The sequence below is a fragment of the Apis cerana genome, linkage group LG6 (assembly GCF_029169275.1).
Source record: "Apis cerana isolate GH-2021 linkage group LG6, AcerK_1.0, whole genome shotgun sequence".
NCBI classification, from domain to species: domain Eukaryota; kingdom Metazoa; phylum Arthropoda; class Insecta; order Hymenoptera; family Apidae; genus Apis; species Apis cerana.
In genome coordinates this window covers 5,970,901-5,991,000 of record NC_083857.1, presented here as the reverse complement: position 1 = coordinate 5,991,000, position 20,100 = coordinate 5,970,901, and the positions used below count along the sequence as shown (strand labels likewise).

The 20,100-nt window shown below is 34.6% G+C and overlaps 1 protein-coding gene across 3 annotated transcripts in view; it reads left to right on the top strand.

Annotated features, from left to right (window-relative positions):
- Window positions 1–20,100, top strand: part of LOC107998319 (semaphorin-2A) — a 515,475-nt gene that overhangs the window by 448,427 nt on the left and 46,948 nt on the right. For all 3 annotated transcript variants that reach the window (XM_062076129.1, XM_062076130.1, XM_017057521.3), the window contains 2 exons: window positions 5,824–5,911; window positions 17,311–17,362. In XM_062076129.1, coding sequence (XP_061932113.1) covers window positions 5,824–5,911; window positions 17,311–17,362 — 140 coding nt within the window. The remainder of the gene's footprint in view (window positions 1–5,823; window positions 5,912–17,310; window positions 17,363–20,100) is intronic.

The window sequence follows — 20,100 nt, the reverse complement described above, 5'->3', positions numbered from 1 at the left end:
GAAAACAATTCGATACAGAATTCTCTCTCGTTTGTAAATAAAGAAAAATCGTTCGAATCGAAAGCAGGACCGAGATTTTCTTAATTAAAGCAGGAAATACTCGAATTTCTGTACGATAACAAGCAATGATCAGTCTCTATTTATAAACTGTTCCGATTGTGCTCATGTGCTACTGTATTGAAAATATATACTGTTTATTATGACTCGCTCAAATATCTGTGAAAAAAAAAAGCATAAACAATGGAATATCGCGTGTTTCTTGTCTTTTATGCAGTTTAAATTTTATAAAAGTTACAATAGAAACTCTTCCAAACTAAAGATTTCTCGATCGACAAGCAATTTTATAGAAAATAACGAGATACGATAAAAGTTATGCAGTTCCGTTCAAAAAATTAAAATTTATAAAATATTACTCGTAATATACATTTCTTTACGTTAAACAAAATCATTGTTTGAAATCTTTTTTTCGAGATATTCGAGCAAATCACACAATATCGAACGCATTGAATATTGTTAAGTAAAATATGCGCGATGACGTCTCATGAGGATCGAGTTTTTTGAAATTGAAGAGAAATGGTGGGGATGGAAAAAAAAGCTTATCCCCCCATCCTTTCGCGGATATTGATTGTTCATACTTGGATTTCTCTGTTCCGTCTGACCAGTCTGTACCAAAATAAAGCTTCGAAAGGAATTCAGACAGCCTGGGCACCAATTTTTCTTTTTAATTTTTCGTTTAAATTTCGCACACGCGTGGACTCCTCTCTCTCTCTCTTTTTTTCTTTTTTTTTCCTTTCTTTTGTATTGTTAACGATGAGAAAAGAGAGAGATGAATCGATGAAACAATTTTTTTCCCCACGTCCGAGTGACTTTAATAGTTTCCATCTTTTTGACGCGCGAAATCATTCGGATATGAATGCTTCTGCATTCGACGCTCTTCTTCTTTTTTTTCCCTTCCCCTTCTTTCTTTTTCAACCGGTTAAATTTTCGTTCGAATAAATCCCGACTATTTTGAACTTTTTCAAAAATCTGAAGAATTTATCGTGGAAAATTTTAATAGTATTTTAGCGTATTAATATTAGAACCGTACAAAGAAGATATCGTCGAGTAAAGAGACTTTTCTCGAAAAGGATGGCAAATCGAACAATAAATTCGATAATAAAATATCACGTATTCCTAATTAACATTAACAACGCAAACGGTAATAAATATTTCTTGTGATAAAACCTCTCGTAAAATTTTCCCGTCGAGGGTAGTTGTTGAGGAACATTGCGTCGGGAAACAATTCGTTAGAAGCATCTATCATCCCTCTCCACGCGAACTCTTGTACGCAACGGACGTAACGAACGTCCAAACGGATCGAGTAATGATAAAAAATTACACGAGTCGACGTTTCGAGGTCGAGGAGGGATGAATTGTTCCAGCGATACCATCTCGTTTGTCGTGGTTAACACGAGCAGCCTTTCTTTCGAGTCGGTTGAATGAACACGAGGAGAGAAGCGTAGGGGATGGAAGACTCGGCATCGACTCGGTTAATTGAGAAATACAGCTTAAGCGAATTAACCCGGTGCCGGAACCACCGAATTCAAATGGATAGCTTCCGGTCCCCGGCCTCGTTTAGCGTTATCTCCACGCGTTAACAACCCAGGAGGAGGGACGATGTTATCCTGGGCGCGATATCTAAAGGCACTTTTTCGACTGGTTCGAAGGCAATTTACAGTAAATAATCGCGTCCACGGTGTTTTTAATGGGGAATTGTGCAGGTAGTGGTGGTATAGACGGTTGGTCGTTATTTTTTTGGGAGGAGGTTAAAAAGGTTATATCGTCAACTGCAACTTGGAGAATTAAATTAATGAGAATTTAAAACGAGGAGGAAAAGAATTACCCTTGTCGTTCATGATTTTTGCTCTTTTATGGAAGATGAACGTTTATTGGAAAATATAATGGGATGGTTGGTATCTTAAAATAGCATGGAACCAATGAAAGGAAAGAGAAAGTAGCAAGCGAATATTTTAATAACTTCGGTTTATATTCTCGAGTGATGGTTTTTATTAGGAATAAATCAACAGCTGTGGACAGTTAAAGTTAGTTAAGATATTTTTTGAAGAAGGGTAATTAAATATTTGGTTAATTCAATTTTTACGTTTAATGTCGAAATAAAATAATTTTTTTTTTTTAATTCTTATTAGCTTTCTTCCTATAAGAAAGATATTTGTAATTTCTTATTTAATAAGTTTGAATTTTTTCTAACAATTTCATCAGAAATTAAAAATTGCATCTAATTAAATTATAAAATTATGACTTTTATGATTGGAATTATTTTTCATTTCATTTTTTTCATAAATTCATAATTTTTATAGATAAAACGGTAAAATTTCAAACATTTATTTTAGTTTCTCGTTTTGATTTCAATTATTTGAAATAATATTTTCCACGAATTTTTAAAATTCATTTTATATTTTACGGTGCCAATTAGTTAGAACGATATTTTTCTTCCTTTTTTTCTTTTTCTCTTTAATTTTTCTCTGAATTGTCACTATATCTATATAATATAGCTTTGTTTCAATTTGTACACTGTACTTGTATACAATGAACAGCAGAATCATTAAAGCTTTGAATTTGGATTATAATTGCATGATTAGAGATATTCAGTGAATTAACCTACTAAATAGTCATAGAAATTTCAACAACCAAAGGCGTTCGCAAATATTTGGCAATTAGTGATTTAACGATTTGTCGCTTTAATGCATTATTGTCTCGATAAATACGCAAACAACGAAAGATTCAAGAGAGAGAAAGAGACACGTGATTAACAAAATTAAATTATTTCGACGAATAGATCATATTTAACCTCTAAGAGATCATCTACAAATATAAATTGTCGATTTTAACAAAATAATGCAATTTTTTGAAAAGAATATTTTATTCTCGAACAATAAATATTATTTCCCATCACATATATCATACATTATAGATTATATTTAATCGATACAAATAACTTTAACTTTCAAAATAATTTCATAAAGTGTTAAGTGAATTTCAGAGAAGCATAGAAACTGTTTAATAAAAACTATATGATCTACGAAATAAAATTTGTATACATAAAAACCATTATGAAAGTATTAAAATTACAATAATAACGAAGAGGCCAATATTACAAAAATAACTTACACGTTCCTTGACTTGAAATATGTTCAAATATTTCCACCCAATACTCTCACAATCACAATGAAATACACGAAATACTCGGATTTTTCTGCTGCTTTCCATTCGACCATAAAGTCCATAAAGTTTCTGAACGAGAGAACGGAAATAGATGTCCTCCGCCGTGACTCCTCTCCTTATCCGTCCACGGCGCGAGCAAAATTAATTTTCCACAGCGATGCACGTTCCGAGTGAACCGCAATTACCCACGACACGTACCTGAAACTTCGACAAACTCGACGAAAAGTTTTGCCGACCCACCGCAGAAGATCACCGATTATACGAATTTTACGGTCGCGCCGAAAATAGTAAGCACCCGAACGAACTCGGCCAGTTATGTCAACTGATCGAACGAGGTGCAGGTGCAGCCATCATCTTCCGTACACGGGCGAGGCGATACGATTTTATTGCGGCAATAAAATCAGAATAATGCGCGCGACGAACGCGCCGGGCCGCGCTGACGAGCCGGAAAAACGAACCGCCGTATTTGCGAGGGAATATAAATTTTCAGTCTTCCCTGGGGGACAGTCTGCTCCTGGGCCACGCGGTTTATCCGCTTCCCGATCTAACGAACTGGGCTGGCTCGAATGTTGCGTTTCGAACGTAGACTGCAAATAACGTTGCATCGAATGATTCGAATCGTTCTTTTTTTTTTTTTTTGCAGAATTTTATAGGGGCGGTTATTTATTTTATCACTGTTATTGTTACGCATGGACTATCTAGCATCGATTCTTGATGTGATGTGATAAATTAGATCGATGAATTTTAATTGGAGGTAAGAATATTAATAATTAGAGAAATTTTCTATTCATCGATTTAATTCTACGTTCATAATACGATCGATACACAACCATCATCCGAATATGAAAACATTTCAAACCGTACAATTTCCAATATATTCACTCTCAAATCCCCGTGACAACCGAATGTTCACGATTCGAATTAAAAATCGTAATCGAGCAAGTGGTGGACACGCGATAACGCGACCTATTACTCTGGTATTAAAAGTGCCATTGTTACCGTTGTGACCAGCAATGGGACATCGATTCGAGTTAGCCTCGTATTAATCGGGGGCCTGCGTCGTTACGCCAGTATTTCGTCGAGGGAGATAGATAAAGGGCGGGAGAGCGATGCAAACAGGCGGAAGAAAGATGAGAAGCCGCGCGGTGCACAACAACGACAGTTGGACCCCTTTCGCTCGACGTCAGCCCCCTTCTGATACCGCATAAAATATAGTATTGTTCGCTCTCTGTTAGTCTAGAGTGGAGAACGAGTATATTTAGGAAAGGGCGGCTCTCTTTCATATGTTAAGCAGATCAGTGTCTGGCTACGAGATAGAGGGTTGAAAAGGGTGTCGAGAAGAAGGAGAGGATGGCGCGAACGACTTCTATTTCCCCTCCTCCTCTTGGAATCGTGCGCTGCGCGCAGCTCCTAAATGATTGCCGGCTTGACTTAATGTTGTGAAAAATGGCCGTGCACTCCCGCCCAATCTTACAGGTATTTTTCTTTATAAAAAGAAGAGGGAGAGGAAAGTGATGAATCCAATTTTTCAGCATCGTATAATTCGAAGCTTTCCGCGTGGTTGAATCGTGGCTGCGATTCTCCACGATTTATTATTCGTCTCGGGATCTATTCTTGGTTTCAAGAAAGGAGACATTTTTTTTCCCCTCTTCGCGATGTATTTACATCGCTCGAGATTAGTTCAATATTTATACGCGTATTTAAATATTGAACCCAGATGTATTTACGGTCGAAACGATTTCTTCTCCAGCTGTTCGCTTTTGGATTCCTGTGAAATTTTTAGTTTCACTGCGCGGTGAACACTGCACCGCTCGTGAATTAATGCTGTCTTGATTTTACGATCACGGAATGGGCGAGCCGAGTGTCTCGTAACATTGCTCTTTGAAGTAAGAAAAGAATAAATATCTCTCGGTTCTTGCTGTTATAAATCAAAATGCGATGCTCCCTCTTCGAATAGTTTTATTTATTTATTTAAGAAAGGGGATATATATTTAACATTTTTTAATTATTAACGCGTTTTGCGATACTTGTCTTCCATGCTTTTCGAAAGTTTAAAATTTAATTATTTCGAGACAAAGAAAAATACCTTAGAAATCGTAAAAACATTATATATTTTCTGAAACATAAACGTAGGAAGCATCACCAAGAAAATATCTCAACCAAGAACCTTACCAATAAAAGAAGTTTCTCGATCCATCACTAAAACATACGAATTTTGAGATTAAATAATAATCTCCCTGATGTGATAATATCATCGATCAATAATCCTAATGAAGGTAATATCTCCCGGCCAATGAGATCCATTCGAACGTCGATGCTCACACGATCCCTGTAATAAAAACGGCACCCGACCGATGAAACGTCACCCATCGTTGTTACGTGTCCCGTAATTCTAACGAGTTTTACGACGGCGATATAAGTCGCCTGTTGGTTTTGCCAGAGAAACGAACCCCTTGTTCCCTCAACCGCAAAACGGCCCCACCCGTTATTATAAAAGTCATAATGAAAATCTAACGATCCACGTCAAGCTACCAGGAAGAGAAATGAATTCCTCCCCCTCCTCGTTCTTCGTTTAATCCTTTTGTTTACATTTGCTTGCAGAACACGTGAGGGAGTTCAGCTGCGGGATGCTGTATTACAGGACCCTGTACCTGGACAGCAAGAGGGACGCTCTATACGTGGGCGCGATGTAAGTATCATTCCTTCTTATTCGTCGTTTTCTTCCCTTTTCTCTCTCTCTCTCTCTCCCTCCACTTCTCTCATATAATAAAATGTCGCACGATGAAAATCCTCGCGATAAAAAGTTGCGCTTCATCAAAGCGGGGGCGGAAGCGGAACTCGTGGAACGAAGTGTGTACGTGCCACGAAACGGATTTTTATGATTCTCGTGATTAAAATTCTACACGGTGCGCGGCGAGAAAGAGAGAGAGAGAGAAAGGGAGAGGGGTCGGTGGAAGGGTGTCGATTGATTAAATTTCTCGGTGTGACGTCGAACGATCGGATAATCCGTGTTTTGAAATACACTCTGTGTATTACACAGAGATTCGCGATGATAATTATCGTCCCCGCTGATTGCAGACGAATTATCATTCCGTACCATCGCCCTATTTCGTGTATTTCCTTTTGCACGTGTATTTATTTCTTATTTCATCGGATCGATTTTTATTCGTGGCCCTATATGGAAACGTATGGACGGAACGACGCGCAATTTCGTCGTTATTTATCCCTGGATTGAAATGAAAAGTAACGTTACGTTCGAGGGGGTAACTGGGTCACGCGTGAAATGTTTCGTGAGCTCCAACTGTCTCTGTGTGAGTTAGGAATAATAGAAGGGGTGGGCTGTGTCCTGTTTTAGATTATTTTCATCCAAAGTTTGCTCGTTTTCGGTAGGAAAAAGTAGGCTGTTGTTTGCGATCGTGTAAAAATTTTTGTCTGGATGAAATACGTGTCCCCGTATTGCGCCCGTCTTTTTTGTGTATATGTACGTATTTTTTTTTTTTTTGGTATTAGTGGCGAGATATTTCAAATTTTTGGTTTTTCTGTGTGAGTTTTTTTTTGTAAAATTTTACGGAACGAACGTGTTCCATTTTAATTAATTAGTAATATTATTCCCATTAAAAGATTAACTGAAATGAAGAGATAAAAAAAAGTTGTATTAGTGAATTATAAAAATTAATATCATGAAATCTTTTGAATTAATTATAATAAGGAATAATAATTATAAGGATCTTATAAAGAAAGATATGAGAATAAAGTAAGAATAAAATTGATTTTTTTAAAGACTGAAAGAATGAATAATAAACGAGAAACAGATATAGATTAATTCTAATTTCTCATTGTGAAATCCGAAGGATTGGATAAATCGATTTTTTACATTTTTATCATCACTAACGTAATTTCTCTTATTACTATTATTTAATTAACACGTCAAAAATTCGATCGATCGAAAAGACATTTCTGTTTAAACAAATATTAATCAATTATTTCTTTCGTGTATCATTGCTACGATATATTTGCATAAGTTCCACCCACGTGTACTGCTAATCAGACCAGTTATATTTGCATGCACTCTTAGCTCGAGCACTGAAATGATACATATATACATATATATATATACATCCACGTTTATGTACCGAATCGTTCCTCTGTACACGAAGGGGATGACCAGGTTTCGTTTGCTAAACGTTTCAATTTGCAGAAAGGTAATTTACTGAAACCTTCGGGGCACGATAGAAACGATGGGACGAGAGACGAAGGAGCGAATTAAATTCCTTTGGAATTTTTTAAAGAACGCTCTCGATTAATCCTGACAATCGAGAGAATGAAAAAAAAAAACGTGTAATCGAGATATTGTTTCTTCGAACGATACCTCTTAATACATCTATTGATTAATTCAACGAGATTTCATTATTTGATTAATCCTTCGAGGTTTATGAGCATTATATCATATCATTAATCAAATATCGTTGTATATTAATCTTCACTCTCTGTTACCATTGTTCAATTAAACTAGTATTCTTATTATATCATTTTGATTAAAGAAATAAAAAAGAAAATATTAAAACGATATCGTTATAAAATTACGTGTTTGAAAAAAAATCTATTATTGGTTCAGCCATAATCTCTTTCCTCGTCGCCAATTTAAATAGCAAAATAAAAATGTCTTGCATTATCCCCTCCCATTAGGGTGGTAATCTAATATTCTTGTAGTGAGCTGTCGTTTCTCCTTTACAATGAAGGTCATCGTGGAGAGGGTGGAGCAGAGGGTTGTTTTCTCGGCAGTGGATAGAGAAGTTTTGACAGGGAACGTTGCATCATTACTACGCAAGTATTATTTCTTGATTCGGTTCCAACCTTTTCTTCCCCCCTGCTTTACTATCCTGTCGGCTATTCACTCACGTTTTCTTTTGTGCGCCTCCCTTCTTAATTTGGTAAATGCCAGCAAAATGCTACGCGGCTCCGGTAATGGAGAGGGCCACGAGGGCAACGTCTGAGAGATGTTTCTGGGTACAGGAGAGAGAAAGAGAGAGAGAAGGAGAGTGTTTCGTACGAGACGACAGTGTAAGGAATTGTGTAACGTATTTATCGTGACAGAAAAAATTATATCTGTGAATTGTGTTCTGACAATTGGATGAAACATTGTAGTCATTTCCAGATTGTGGATATATTTATGTATCTGTAAGCTATACTTTTACTTGTACATACTGAAGGAAATAATGGATATATATTAAAAATACGAAATAAAAATATCCAAAGTAAAATTGAATAAAATCTCTACTCTGCGATTTTTTTTTTTTTTTAATTATTAGAATATTTATGCAGAGATTAAGAGTTTTATGAATATAGTTAGAGAAATGGAATTTGATGGAAAATATTTTGTATTTTTTGATATGTACATTTTGTACATTTAAATTTTCTATAAATGTATAAATCCGCTTATTACATTTATATTCATAAAAATATGAAATATATGTGCATAAATATACTGGATTATATTTGGAATTACATATTAAAAATGATTTTATTGCTTTAATTTTAAAAAAGATGTATTAAAGAAAAAGTTTTAAGTGATCAAAAATATAAATAAATATACATATGCATATAGAAAGTTGCATGAAGCAAGAGCAATAGATCAATACTTGAGAAAAATACTCGTTTTTTAATTTACAAATTGCAAAATACATTTATCCAGCTTACAATAGCAAGTAAAGGGTGAAGATATCAAAGCATACAAAGCAAGAATATATCCTAGATTGTGTTTTTTTCATATTTTACATAAAATTAGTGAGAATATTTCTTCTTTTAATTCATTATTTTGTATTAATTATATCAATGACAAATTATTTTAAGAAATAATTTGAAATTTATTTTATATGCGATAATTATGATATACCCTATTATTTTTTTATTAACAGGCAGACATTCACTTTACAATAACAGATCGATAAGATTCTCGATTTGGATTTGCTATTTTATGATTATTAGAACCATTTTATCGGATTCGTGTTACGTTTCGGATTACAAATACGAATTGTAAACGTTGGGATAGAGACAATTTATTTTGTTTATATTTAAGGTATTTATCGATACTTGCGTGGTTCATTTGCTAAACAGTCCGGATAATGAAAGTTTAATCCTGGCAATGCTCAATAAAATAGCATTATGCTAATCTAATAGGTAATTCCGGGACAACTGGTAGATATTGAATTCCAAAACGCATTGACGAACGAATTATCAAATTTAATGTCACAATAAATCCTTCTTTACGCGAATGATATTGTCAGAATACTGATAACTATATAACTATTCTACTTTATATTATAAAAAATTAGATACGTAAGGTTACATTTATTTAACGAAAGAAGAAAATAAAGGAATAAATAAATAATATTATAATTTTATTATTATTTTATCATAATTTTTCTTATTATTTAAACGATCTTTATATTTAAAATTCGTAATAAAAAATAACACGCTATTTATTTAACGCATGACCCACGATCAAACACGATAAATTCAAAGATTCAAACATCTCTAAACGAGCGCAATAATAATTTCACACACAGAATTGCGAAAGGGGATTACAAAATTACGATTCATCGTATCGTATGAACGAATCGGATAAGGGTGAGAGAAAATCGGATAAGAGGTCATATAATCTTAAAACAACGAATCCTCCGTTCATTTCTTCGTAACGAGAGTACGAAGAAACGAATAAAAAAAAAAGAAACGCTACTTACGATAAATTGTATTTTCTAACGAGGGGAGAGCAAGATGGAACGAAACGGTTCTATTCGAATTCGTTTCCCTGTTTCCTGGCTACGTTCCACGGCCCCGTTTCTCTTCTATATCCACCTGCACACGCAGTCAAACGCCCTTCCGCAATATCGAATTCCGATAAGAATTCTCGCGCAAAAGGAAAACGATCCCGACATTCCTTTTCCAATGATGCGAAACGATTAAGCTCTATAATCCTCGAGAACGCGCCGTTTCGATGATGTGACTCTCGATTTCAGACGGAAGGCTCGATCGCCCCCTCTCCTGCCGGGGGGAGGGAGGCAGTAGTTTAATTAAAAGGCCATGGATAAAACGCGGCGCGTTACCTGGCGAATTCGAATCAAGAGCGTGCTTTGTAAACGTGAATTGAGCGCAGTTTCGATCGAGCGATACTGTTAATCGTCCGCCAGCTGGTTAATTGGATTTCGGGGGATAGATCGAAGGGCTGGATCGATGGGTCGTTATTTTATAATTCATATAATTGAGATTGTCGTGAAATTGTTGTTAAATTCATTTTTTGATTATTCTTCTATTGTTAAATATCGCGAGTATTTTTACTCGATTTACCGTGATCTGAAGGAATCTGAAGAATCTTTTAATTCTTCACGGTTTGGAATTTAAGAAAATATTGTTTCTATTGATGTTGAGGTGAATGATTAATATAATATAAAGTGATTAATTAATTTATATCGATAGATTAAAATGAATATACAAGGAAATCTTAAATTGATTTTATATATATATATCATTCTAACAATTAATTCTTTGTGACGCCATCGAAGAATTTTTTCTCCATGAATTATGACAGGTGATCAGCTTTTCAGGGTCGAAACGAAGAAGGAAAACAAAATTTCGTAAAAACACAAGGCAACATAACGTGTCGATGGAATGAAAAATAAAAGAGATAAACATTTCCGCTCCGAATAATGGAGCTAAAGGGTGATAGAGTTAAATCAATACGTCAAAATAAATTGCTCGATAATGCCTTCGATCTTTCTGGCCCTTTCTGGTTGTCCACGATAATAAATTTTTCCTTACTAGTGCAAGAACCACAAGCATTTCGCTTTTTTATGCAAATAATATAACCAGTAACCAATATTTATTTAATTTTCTTCAAACTTGATAATTGTTCATTGCTTCTAATAAATAATAAAAATAATGAAAATTTTAGAATAATATATACTCGAGTTTTTTAATCCAAGTTTTTTAGTAATACGTGCATGTGGAGGGAAAATAAGAATAAACAAAGAAGAATGGATAAAGCTGAAAATGCTTAAAAAAAAAGAGAGAGGAAAGGAAAGAAAAGAAAAAGATAAATGAAAAAAGAAAAATGTGTATTGACTTCAAATTGCTCGGATCGTTGTCCTCCGCTACATGTTTCTAATCCCATCGTGGTTTCTTCTCCCACCCTTTGTCCTTTATGAATCCCTTTTTGCCCGGTTGTATCGTCGACACAGGATCGATATCATGTTCGAGCCATCGTTCCTCGTTAATTAGAAAGGTGATACCCATTAATTGTAGTTGGAGAATCGACGTCTACATTGAGGTTCGCTCCACAATTAAAGCACGCTAATTGAACGCTTCCAATTATCAGACTTCTGGCCGAGTTATGATAACCGAGAAGAGAAAAAAGAAGAGATGGACGAGTATCGGTTTGGATATCGCGATCCAAAACACTCGAATCTTATCTTCGCGGAACGGTGCCGTGACACGGAAATCTTTGAATCACTTTCGTGTTGGCAACCTGTAGAACTTGTGGATCCTTAACCTACTTTTCGTGAGATTTTATGGAAATTATCTGGGGATTTTCTTCACTTGCTTTTTTTTTTATTTCTTGCTTGAATCTGAACCAATGTTTATTTTTTTTCAATAACAATACTTATTTTTACACCTTTATTTATTTTACATTTTTTCTAAGGATCACCATATCGTACAAAAGATAAAATAAATCAAAAGTCTAAATATAAATTTAACTGGATTATTATTAATAAAATAAAGATGAATTGTTAGTAAATTTTAAATTTATAAATTATGAGAAGTTATATAAATTATATTTTTAACAGAGTTTAATTACACGCAAAAAGTCGAGGTCTCTGATTATTTCTTGTTTTTGATTTTCTTTTTCCCGCCTTTAAGATATATTTCGCGATAGATTTAAATGTTCTTCTTGCATATCATCAACACGATGATATTGGATAGCGTTGAAATTATGCGAATATGCGTGCTTCTACTATCGATATTGGAGTGCCGTGGAAAGATGATATCGATTAGTTCCATTTTTCTTGACGATAAACGTTAATGATAGCTAATGATATTTCTACATTGGGTGCGGTGCTAATGCACTTCAAAGATCATTTTGCTTACAATCGTTTTACCATAATTGCAAATTTTCATTATTAGAAGATCGAAATCGTAAAAATTAGATGATCGATAGAGAGTGATGTTGATTAATTTTCTGGATCTAAAGTTCAAAGAGAGAGGAATTCTGATTTATCAAGCGATATTATAAATTCAGCATAACGCGTTGCAAATATATTTTATTATCAAAAATTGCTAAGAACGAGGAACATATTTATACGAGTATTCTGTTCATAAAACTTCGTGAGACGATCGCGTAACTCCGTTTCGCACAGCTAATTTGAAACTCCTTTGTCGTTCGAATAATGAGATGCATTGCGCTTCGTTCATCGAATAGAGTCCAATTCACCCCGGCTCGTCACGGTTCGTCTATTCTAATTCAACATATCTTATTAGTGTATCGAGTTAGAAGTACACGAGGAACACCTCTTAATAGAAAGTAAGACTTGATAATATTGTAGAAATTAATTTTACATTTGAAACAATGGAAATTTATTCTGATCCTCTTAGATCGTTTTAAAAATGTCTATTATCGCGAAATAGTGTAGAATCATCGGGGGAATGATTTAACAATTTTCACAATAAACAAAATAATACTTTGGAAACTTTATTCCTAAAAATTTTTCAATTGCAATTTATACTAATTGTATATATATTTTTTTATAAGGATAAGTTGATCACGAAGATGAAAATTCTAATAAGAAAAATGACAATTAATTATATTTGCACACCTGAGCATAAATAGAATCGTTTTAATCGATTTAAAATTCTCGTCGTCGAAGTACATAACGTTAAGCGATGCTGCTATATTTTACATAATTAAACGGGCAACGGCGCGGCGCGATTCTGGAAACACGGCAAACGCATTTAGTGAATCAATCGAAATCCGACGGATGTGATTAGATTTCATGCATGATCGGAGTCGAGCGTTTCAGCAATTGATACATCGTAATACACCTACGAATCGATTTGAATCGATATATCGTTGCACGTCAGGGATGATCGTTTCTGATGAACTATTAAATATTCTTCGTTTCTTCCAGATACTTCACATTGTTGATTAGACAACGTGGATCTTCTATGATACTTCTGTAATAAATTCTTTTTTGTACTTACTCACAAAAATTTTAAAATATTCGCACGTGTCATGGATACATTTATCGATTCTTCATAACTTGAAACGGAATCAATTTATTTCCGTACTTGATTTTCGTTTTATTAAATTTTTCGTATATATACAGATTGCGTGAGATAAAACTCTTTCAGTTCGAGGCTTTTAATACGCCATAGATTTTAAGTTATTACGAAGGATATTGGATCGTTTAAGTCATGAACAGAGAATTCCAAGTTCTTTTTTTCTTTCTTATTTTAAGCAAGTAAAAGTTATTAGATTAATCAATGTGTATACTTGAAAAGGGAAGGAGAAAAAAAGGGAAAATGTCATGGAGGGGAATTCAATAAAGAGTTTGCTTCATCTTTAATTAACGACAATTTTATAAGTTTTGTTTGAAATCAATCGATTCGAAGCGTAATACGATTTATTCTGAAATTGAAATTGCAACATTTCTAAAAATATTATCATTTAATTTTTTCTTTCTTAAATTTAAAAGATTCTTGTAACTTACGTTTAAATTTTCATACTGTTATCCTTTCTATAATAAAACTCTTTCTTCAATCTTAAATTTGTATTCAATTTATTATTAAAATAAACAATTATCAAAGTATAATCCATATAAAAAAAAAATACATAACATATCGTCGAAAGCTTAAAAACTTAATTCTTGGTGTCATTTCTATGTACGATCATCATCATAAGATATACGATTACACTTCCCTGATTCGTGTCGTAAAAATGATTAAAATCTACCCATTATACGTTATTATTCTTGGCAGAATTTTCGGTGTTAATAGCAACGATCCCTCTTTCTTGACACGCGTTTCACCATCGAAAATTTAAGGGAGAAGATGGGAAGTGGATCTCGACGCGTCGGATAATGCATCGTGGCTCGGTGCTGTCTATCACGCGCAACACCAAGTCAGACAGCGACGCTTTTCTGATTTACTATCTAGCAGATTTCCAAGTTTGTCGAGTTGCTTACCCCTCCTGTTCCAACTACCTTGAAATATTTATTCCTTTATCGTCCATCGCTTCGGCCTAATGCGGCGAGCGAATTAAAAATTATCATTTCTACCGTATTTTCGTTCGCTTAGCATTAAAAACCAGAGAAAATTCTTTATTATTCCGTTATTCTAAAAATTCTCGATATTTATTTCCAACCATTCAGTTTCGAAAAATTAAAAATCAACAACTTATGAAAATATTTGCTACCTACAACAAATAGACGTACAAATTTCATGCATACCAATGTTTCCATCACATTCTCTTGACATTTCTCTTAACAATCTCAATTAATTGTATTAATTGTACGCATCTGTGCAATTCAACTCAATCGTATGAATCTATAACAACTTTCCCCTTCTCCTTCCCTCCAAAAAAAGAATTCAACCAGCGAAAAGATCGTATCCAACTACGAAATTCTTGAAAATAACTCGGCAATCGGACGAATTTAGAGGGAGGGAAAGTTAGAAATTGTTCGAGAGAGGAAGAGATCGGTGGATGTCCGGCATTTCGAAGCTGACTGGGCGGTTTTTTTTTTAAATCGAGAACACGATGACTTCACGCTCGCGCACCCACCGCCATCGATCAACCCCGCAAATTGCTCCCCGTACAAATTTTTTTCCCACCCTTCCTTCCTCGAGCTCGCACGTACAACGAGCTCACGACCCGCCTTTCCCATTCACCTGCTCCACTCCTCCTCAGCCCTTCGAGAAGCTTCCTCCTCTCCTTTCCTCTCCTCCCCATTCTGGAAGAAGTCGACGCGGCCGGGATTCCAAACTGCGGATTTGTTTTTCCACGTCGCTATTTACTTTTTCACGCCGGCGTGCACAGGATGAATGAGGAAGGAAAGCTCGAAGGGTGAACCGACGACTCGCCTTTCTCACCCTTACTTCTCCCTTTCTTCCTTTCTCTTCTCCTTTTTCTTTTTTATTTTCCTTTCCCTCCCCTCCCCTCGCCTCGCATTCCATTCGAATGCGCGCGTTCCTTTTCCGATCGAAGCCCAATGATGAATGGTTATTGGAATAAAGTTATGCCAGTGCTAATGTTGCGAAACGTTTCGAAACTGGGTGAATATAGATTTCCGCCATCGCTATTCCATTCGAAAACACTTTTGTTTTCACCGTGGTCGATTAAATGTAGCAGGAAATGTAGCAGGAATAGTACAGGTATTGGTTTCGAATCGAGACTTTTCGACGAAGTGTAACATTTGTGAAGATTAGTTGGTTTCGATGAAATATTCTTAGTGTATCTTTTTCGATTGTAAGGTTATTTTATGCAAGTTAATCTCAAAAAAGAATTATGGCTTTAATATGAGACGAAAAAATTATTTATTCCTCGATTGTTGCTAGGATTTGTTATATAGTTTTATTTAAATGAGAAAAATATTAATTTTTGAATAACAAAATTGGAATCGTTTTTGATGATCGAGCGTATCGATCAATTTACATTATCAATTATTTCGTCTTTGAAATTGATAAACTATCGATCTCCTGAGATAACCTTTTCCCTGAAATATCGTGGTTATGGAGAAAAGGAAGCATGGAAATTCAAAGCTTTTCCGTGTTTTCAATTTCTGGGTCAGCCGGTTGAGAGTTTCCTCGTTTCGAATGATTCGTAGGATCTTTAGGAAGAAGATCTTTAGGAAAACGTGGTGGAAGATTAAACACGCCTACGAGCTCTGTGTAATCGAACCAGCTTGCTCTTCGATCGTTCTAAATTCCCTGGCGATGAGTCGTTCAAAGGAACACATCGTTCACACCCATACAAATGTGAAAAGGTTAGTGTGAGATCATCGACGACGAGTTTCTTTCTTTCTTTTTTTTTTTTTTATTGTCATTATCCTAGATCGTGACATTTTTATTCCCTTCTATAAGGGGAAATGAGGAAAATAATGTCATTTATCCGCTACTTCATCAATTCGAACGAAATACAAATGTCATAATTCGCACTGTGGACGAAAATAAATATACATTATTTCATTGATATTTTTCTTTCTTCAGTTTGCAAAATATCATTTATCAAATAGTATCTGAAAAGAGAAGAGAACTAAGGAGATAAATATTGTGGCTTTTCAGAAATATATAATAACAATTTCGTTTCGTTATTTAAAGATAAAAATAAAACTACTACAAATTGACACAATTATTAATGGAATAAATAATTAACCATCCATAGTAACGAAACTCTATGACACTCTATTTCAACAGACGTCAGCCTGTTGCATACCATCAGCAAAACATTCTAACTAACGACGAAATGATTCTCTCTCTCCTTCTCTCTCTCTCTGTCTCTCTTTCTAACCCTACTCCACAATCTCGCCGAGGGGGCGAGTCGTATTCGCTGAACAGGGGAAAAAGTTGCCAAGGAAATCCCTCGTTACCTTCGTTCTTTATTACACGGCCGTGCACGCGTATTTTTCTTTTTTTTTCCTTCGATATCCTCCGAACAAGCCGGATCGTGCCTCAAAGGAGGAAATCCTAATAAAAAGCAAGCGATGGAACGGAAACGAACGAAAGAAAGTTAGGGGTCCTTGGAGAGGGAGTAAGACGAGGAGAAGGATCGGTGAGTTGGGGGGGAAGGATGTTCCTCCACCCTTTTTTCGATGCTCGTAGAAATTCCGTGGCGTTCCACCATGGGGCAAAACGCCGTAAGCAAAGTGGCACACGCCCCCGCACAACCCGTACATAACCGTGAGTGTAGATAAGAGTGTAGAGCGTAAAGTGTAATGTATCCTCACTCGTGGAATGAAAATTTATGCCACATAAGTGGCTTTCGAATTAAATTCTTGTATTTACGTTCGATTTTCATTCTTTTTTCTTTTCTCTTTGTTACAGGGACAAAGTGTTCAGGCTGAATTTGAGCAACATCAGTCATTCTAACTGCGAGGTGAGTAATTATATGTATATGTGTGTTGATTTGTAGCTGCTCTTCTTAGAATCTTTAATAATATCTGTTTGTTTTGAAACAAGTTTTTGCGTTTCGTTTATATATTTGAGGATGAATTATTAATTTTATTCAAAGGATACAAGAATTTTTAATATTGCAATATGGAAAATCTTGGAAAAAAATGTTACATTTGATTAAGAAGGGTATTATGAAAGTGAATGAAAGAATTGTCAATAAAAATATCTGTATTAGATTAAAGTTTTAAAAGCATTGTTTAAAATATTATAACGGGAGATTATGTATGCAAATTTTTGTTCACTTTGAGAGGGCGAAATGAATATTTAAAGTTTTAATGGTTTTCATCGTTTTTTAAATGCGTATTAAATAAACTTTATGATGGTATGAAATAGAGCAAAACTTTAAATGTATAAAATGTTCAAATTTAACGTTCTTTATTATTCTGTTGTAAAAAAATATTTTCAGGCGAAATTGTATTTAAAAACGTGAAAAACTGCTGAAACTCTGAGGATAGATTTCACCACCACAAAGAGATCTTTCGTTGAAAATAAATTGCTCTATGTATTTATCCTATACGAACACGAATTTTCATTGCATATTTTTTATGCAATGAATTACGATTTTCATTGCATAATTTTCATTTCGTGAATATATTAATTGATAATTTTAAATTTATTAAATTATTAATATTTAATTTTTAATGCATATTTTGATAGTAGATAGATCACAAAGATTGCTTACTTTTTATAACATTGGTAAATGATTCATTCATGGTTGAATTATTTTTTAAATGGATCATTTTTACTGTAATATTATCCTCTCTCCTCCGTTGGAATAGTTTATTACCGGTAATATAATTGACAATTTCTGGAATTTTATATGATATTAAAGTTTCTGATCATAGTGTCTAATAACTTTTAAAGTCAGTTTCAAAAGTTTCATGATGGAAGGAAGTAAGTTGCAAACTTTAAAACACTCTTAGAGTGATCAAGTATTATCTATAGTAGCTATGAAAATGAAAAGATCCCTATAAAAAATTCTTCTTATGAACGAAAATGATACCCTTCGACAAAAAGGTATACTTAAATACCACAATTATTAATGAAGATTAAATGATCTTACAAAAATAATTAACATATAATCACTTTATCATATATCGCGTTACTTTAAATTTTTCAAATAACGAATCTCAAAAATACAATTGATTGATAATGCTGATATAAAAAATTGAAAGTAACCGATCCTATTTAATTGATTTTTAAAATCAATCAAAGAAAGAATAGCGCCATTTTTCAAAACAAATACGATATCAACTTCGTTTTCACGAAACTCTTCATCCCTTTGTACTGCTCATCATTTTACCCCCTGTTGTTCCTGATGGATACACGCAGGGATCGCACAGCTGGCAACAAAAGTAGTAATTTACATTTATAACCTTCGTCCGCCTCGAATTCAAGTTGGCGCAATAAAAGTGAATCTACATGTAGGATCTTACTCGAAACATTCTTCGTGCGCCATTTTGCGCGAATCGACCATGCCTCCCCTCGAAGGAATAAATTTTAATACTTTTGGAATATGTATTTTCAGACACTTTTTAATAATTCGTCTCTTTATATTGTTGCAAATCTAATAGAGCTGTTTCGATTAGAATCTCTTATATTTATCAAGATTATATTTATCGATTAATTTAACGATAATTACAAAAATCTTTTGATTCCTACTTTATTCGAGGAGAAGAATCAGACAGAGATTTTTATTTCAAACGTTCGATAAAAGTTCATTATTGGAATTCATACTTAAAATTCCGTTATTTTCTTTAAAAAAATATTCATCCTGTATCAAATTTCTACCTAATTCGAACAAACAACGAACAAGCGTACCGAAACCACCTTCTGACGCGGCATCACGCTTCGATTAGCATCAAAAAAACGTCGTGTAACGCTTGACCCCTTCCTCTCCCCCGTGTACGACGATAAAACTTCGTTCTGCTCGTAAATCCGAAAAACGTTCTTCGGTGTTCCCCATAAAACTGTCAATCATAACGGTCGAAACGTCGCCTACATCATCGCGACAGCTGACGACTCCGCTCTCCTCTAAGCGATCCATTGTAGACGAACGGTGCGTGTCCCGATTTTTCCACGCACTCTTTCACCACTCTTTTCTTCCATTCCGGTTGGATAAATACACGCGAGTCTCCGAACGAAACGTTCGAAACAATCGACATTCAGTTTAATGTACGCCAGCTTGGAAAATGGACGTCATGGAATGAAATTTTTGTAAAATTTTTTTTTATTTTTCCAGAGAGATCGTGATTTTTTCTTTTTTTTTTTTTCGATTTTGCATTGTATATCCGATATCACGTGCGATGAGAGGGAAGTTTAGTGTGTTTGGGGAGAAGAGGGATTTTTTTTTAGGGGAATTTTGATACTTTGGCAAAGTTGATTCGGTTGAGTGTTGTTGGATCGTATTTGTGTTCGACATAGATCGTAAATAAACAAACAAGATTTTTAATATCTTTTTAACCGTAAGCGGTTGTATTATAAACTCTTGTTGAAATAGAAATTACCATCTTCATATTCCATACGTATCCATAATAATCCAAATTTTCTCCAGTTCACAAATTTCCCTCGCTGAAACTAATAAATTCCAAATAACCAACTTGCTATTTAACGAAATTGAAATTTTCCCATCTCCGCCCAAGAATAAAGAAGAGTGCATGC